At 56.4% G+C, this 2,518-nt stretch overlaps 1 protein-coding gene across 1 annotated transcript; it reads left to right on the forward strand.

Moving 5' to 3' along the window:
- Window positions 1-7: 7 nt before the first annotated feature.
- LOC106900101 (scale keratin-like) lies at window positions 8-378 on the forward strand. Its single transcript, XM_014962089.1, has one exon. It carries the CDS (start codon window positions 9-11, stop codon window positions 372-374), a length of 366 nt encoding a protein of 121 aa, XP_014817575.1. The 5' UTR covers window position 8; the 3' UTR covers window positions 375-378.
- Window positions 379-2,518: the final 2,140 nt, after the last annotated feature.

A 2,518-nucleotide genomic window follows, 5' to 3' on the forward strand; every position in this document is an offset into this window, starting at 1 on the left:
GCACAAAGATGTCTTGCTACGACCTGTGCCCACCAAAGACCAGCGTGGCCGTCCCACAGCCCATCGCTGAGAGCTGCAACGACCTGTGCACCCGCCAGTGCCCCGACTCCACGGCCTTCATCCAGCCACCCCCCGTCATGGTCACCTTCCCCGGCCCCATCCTCAGCTCCTTCCCCCAGCAAGCCGTGGTGGGCTCCTCTGGAGCGCCTGCCTTTGGGGGCAACCTGGGTCTGGGGGGCCTCTATGGTGCCGGTGCCACCCAGGGCTCAGGGGGCCTCTGCACCTTTGGCAGAGCCTACGCTGCTCCTGCCTGCAGCCCTTGTGTCTTGCCCCGCTACAGCAAGAAGCTCTGGAACACCTGTGGGCCCTGCTAGACCCACACCACACACAGGCACTGCCCTCAGACCACCTGCCAATGTCACCAGCACCCATGCAGGGCTGAGTGTGTGGGCATGGGGCACTCAGCAGTGCTGAGCTGCTCCAGCCAAGGCCTGGGCAGCTGGCAGTGCTGCACACTCTTGGCCCTTCCCTGCCCTCTTCCCCTGCCCTCTGCTCTCCTCCCTTCCGCTCTCCTCCCCACTCGGGGATGGGGAAGAGCTGGACCCAAAAGGCTGTGTGGGGCTGATTGGCTCAGTCCTCCGCATCTGGAAAGCTGCACCAAGGGGGCATGTGGAGTGAGAAGCCATGCTCTGGAGAAGATCCCTCTGCCTCCCTTTTGACCTTGCATCTGTCATCTCTGGGTCTTGCCCACAATCTCTCTGATAATTTCTCCTGCCTCTCTGGACACAATAAAGGTTTTCTGCATGCAAGTCATGTCTCCTTCCTTCCTTGTCCCAAACTGGGAAGACCCTGGGTTGTAGAGACCAGCATTTCTATGAGGGCAAAGGCTGGTTCTGATCTTCGCAGACTGGGTGAGGGTGGGCAGTTTTGGGAGAGGGTGGATGGAGTCAGAAAGGGGAGGGAGAGCGAGGCTTTTGTTGGAGCTTAAAGGAGGTGGGGAAAGGGCAGGAGAGGGGCTGGCAGTGCTTCCTTGCCTGGCTTTCTTGGCCCAGGAATGGCACCAACTCTGCCAAGAGCCTCTGCTCTGCAGAAGCATGGCAGCATCTCTGGGTGTCTGCGCAGAGGAGGCTGGACCAGAGACAGCTTTCAAGCCAGGACATGGGAAATGGCTGTGGATTGCTGGAGAGCTGTGTGCCAGGAAAGGCCCTGGGATGCTGGGTGACACTGAGTTGAGCATGAGTTGGCAAGGTGGATTGTGGCCAAGGCAGCCAGTGGTTCTCTGGGCTACATGGAGAAGAGTGGTTGCTGGGAGGTGTAGGGTGAGATCCTTCTCCTCCCCTCACCTCTGTGGTGCTGTGTCCAGGGATGGGCTCCCCAGCACAGCAGAGATGTGGGGCTACTGGAGAGAGTTCAGCAAAGGACCACAGAGATGATGAGGGCACAGGGAGCCTGTCTCCTCTGAGGACGTCCTGAGAGAGCTTGGACTGTTTCAGGTGCAGTGGAGCCTCCAGTTGGGATCTCATCAAGGTGCACACAGGACTGAAGGAAAGGTTTTTAGAAGATGGAGCCAGGCTCTTTGCAGAGGTGTCCACTGCCAGGATAAGAGGCAACGGGCACCAGCTGAAACACCGGAGGCTCCGCCTCAATATCTCAACTCACTGTTTTCGCAGTGACAAAGATTGCCCCGGGAGTTTGTGGAGTCTCCATCGTTGGAGACATGCAAAAGTCGTCTGGACATGTTGCTGCACAGCTGGCTCTGGGTGGCCCTGGAGGAGGGGGCAGCACCAAAGCCTGTCCTGCAAGGTCTTCTGCCACAATAATCAGGGTAGGTTTTGTGTGATTTTGTGTCTGCTGCACAGAATGGAGGAGCATCAGGTGTGTTTGTGCTGAAGAAGGGCAGGAAATGAAGCAGTGGAAAGGATAAGGGAAGTTGAAGGAGAATATGGATGGCATGAGTTAGGGGAAGGGAGAAAGGAAGAGAAATGAAGGAGAAGTAGGACAAGAAAATGAAGAGAAGATGAATGGGAATGAGGACAAGATTAAAGGTAAAAGGAAGGAGCTTTAGCAGAAATGTCAGACAAGAAGGAAAAGGCTAAGGTAAAGATCAGCAGAGAGAGAAAGAAGTAGAAGAGAATGAATGATGGAAAAGTGAAGGGGATATGGAAGAAGAGGAAGAGTCTTTCTGTCCCAGGGAAAGAGATGAACACCAGAAACACAAAGGGGCTGGAGCCGCAGCAGGAATTGCTTCTGGCGTGCTCCCAGCCCCGGCCAGATGTGATCATGCCCAGGAAGGCTGAAGATCTGCAAACACCCCAGGGCTGCATGTCCTGCAGGAGGGCGAGGGAACCCTGCAGCCTCCACTGGCCTTGGGAAGAAAAAAACAGAGGCAGGGGTAGGATGAAGGTTTGTTTTATTGACTGGAGAAAGACACATGAGACAGAGGCAGGCAACCTGACCCCCTCCCACCCATCCCCACCAGGCTCCAGGAAAGGTGTTCCTTCAGGCTTCTACCGGGCAG

The sequence above is a fragment of the Calidris pugnax genome, unplaced genomic scaffold (assembly GCF_001431845.1).
Source record: "Calidris pugnax isolate Ruff unplaced genomic scaffold, ASM143184v1 scaffold1264, whole genome shotgun sequence".
NCBI lineage: Eukaryota > Metazoa > Chordata > Aves > Charadriiformes > Scolopacidae > Calidris > Calidris pugnax.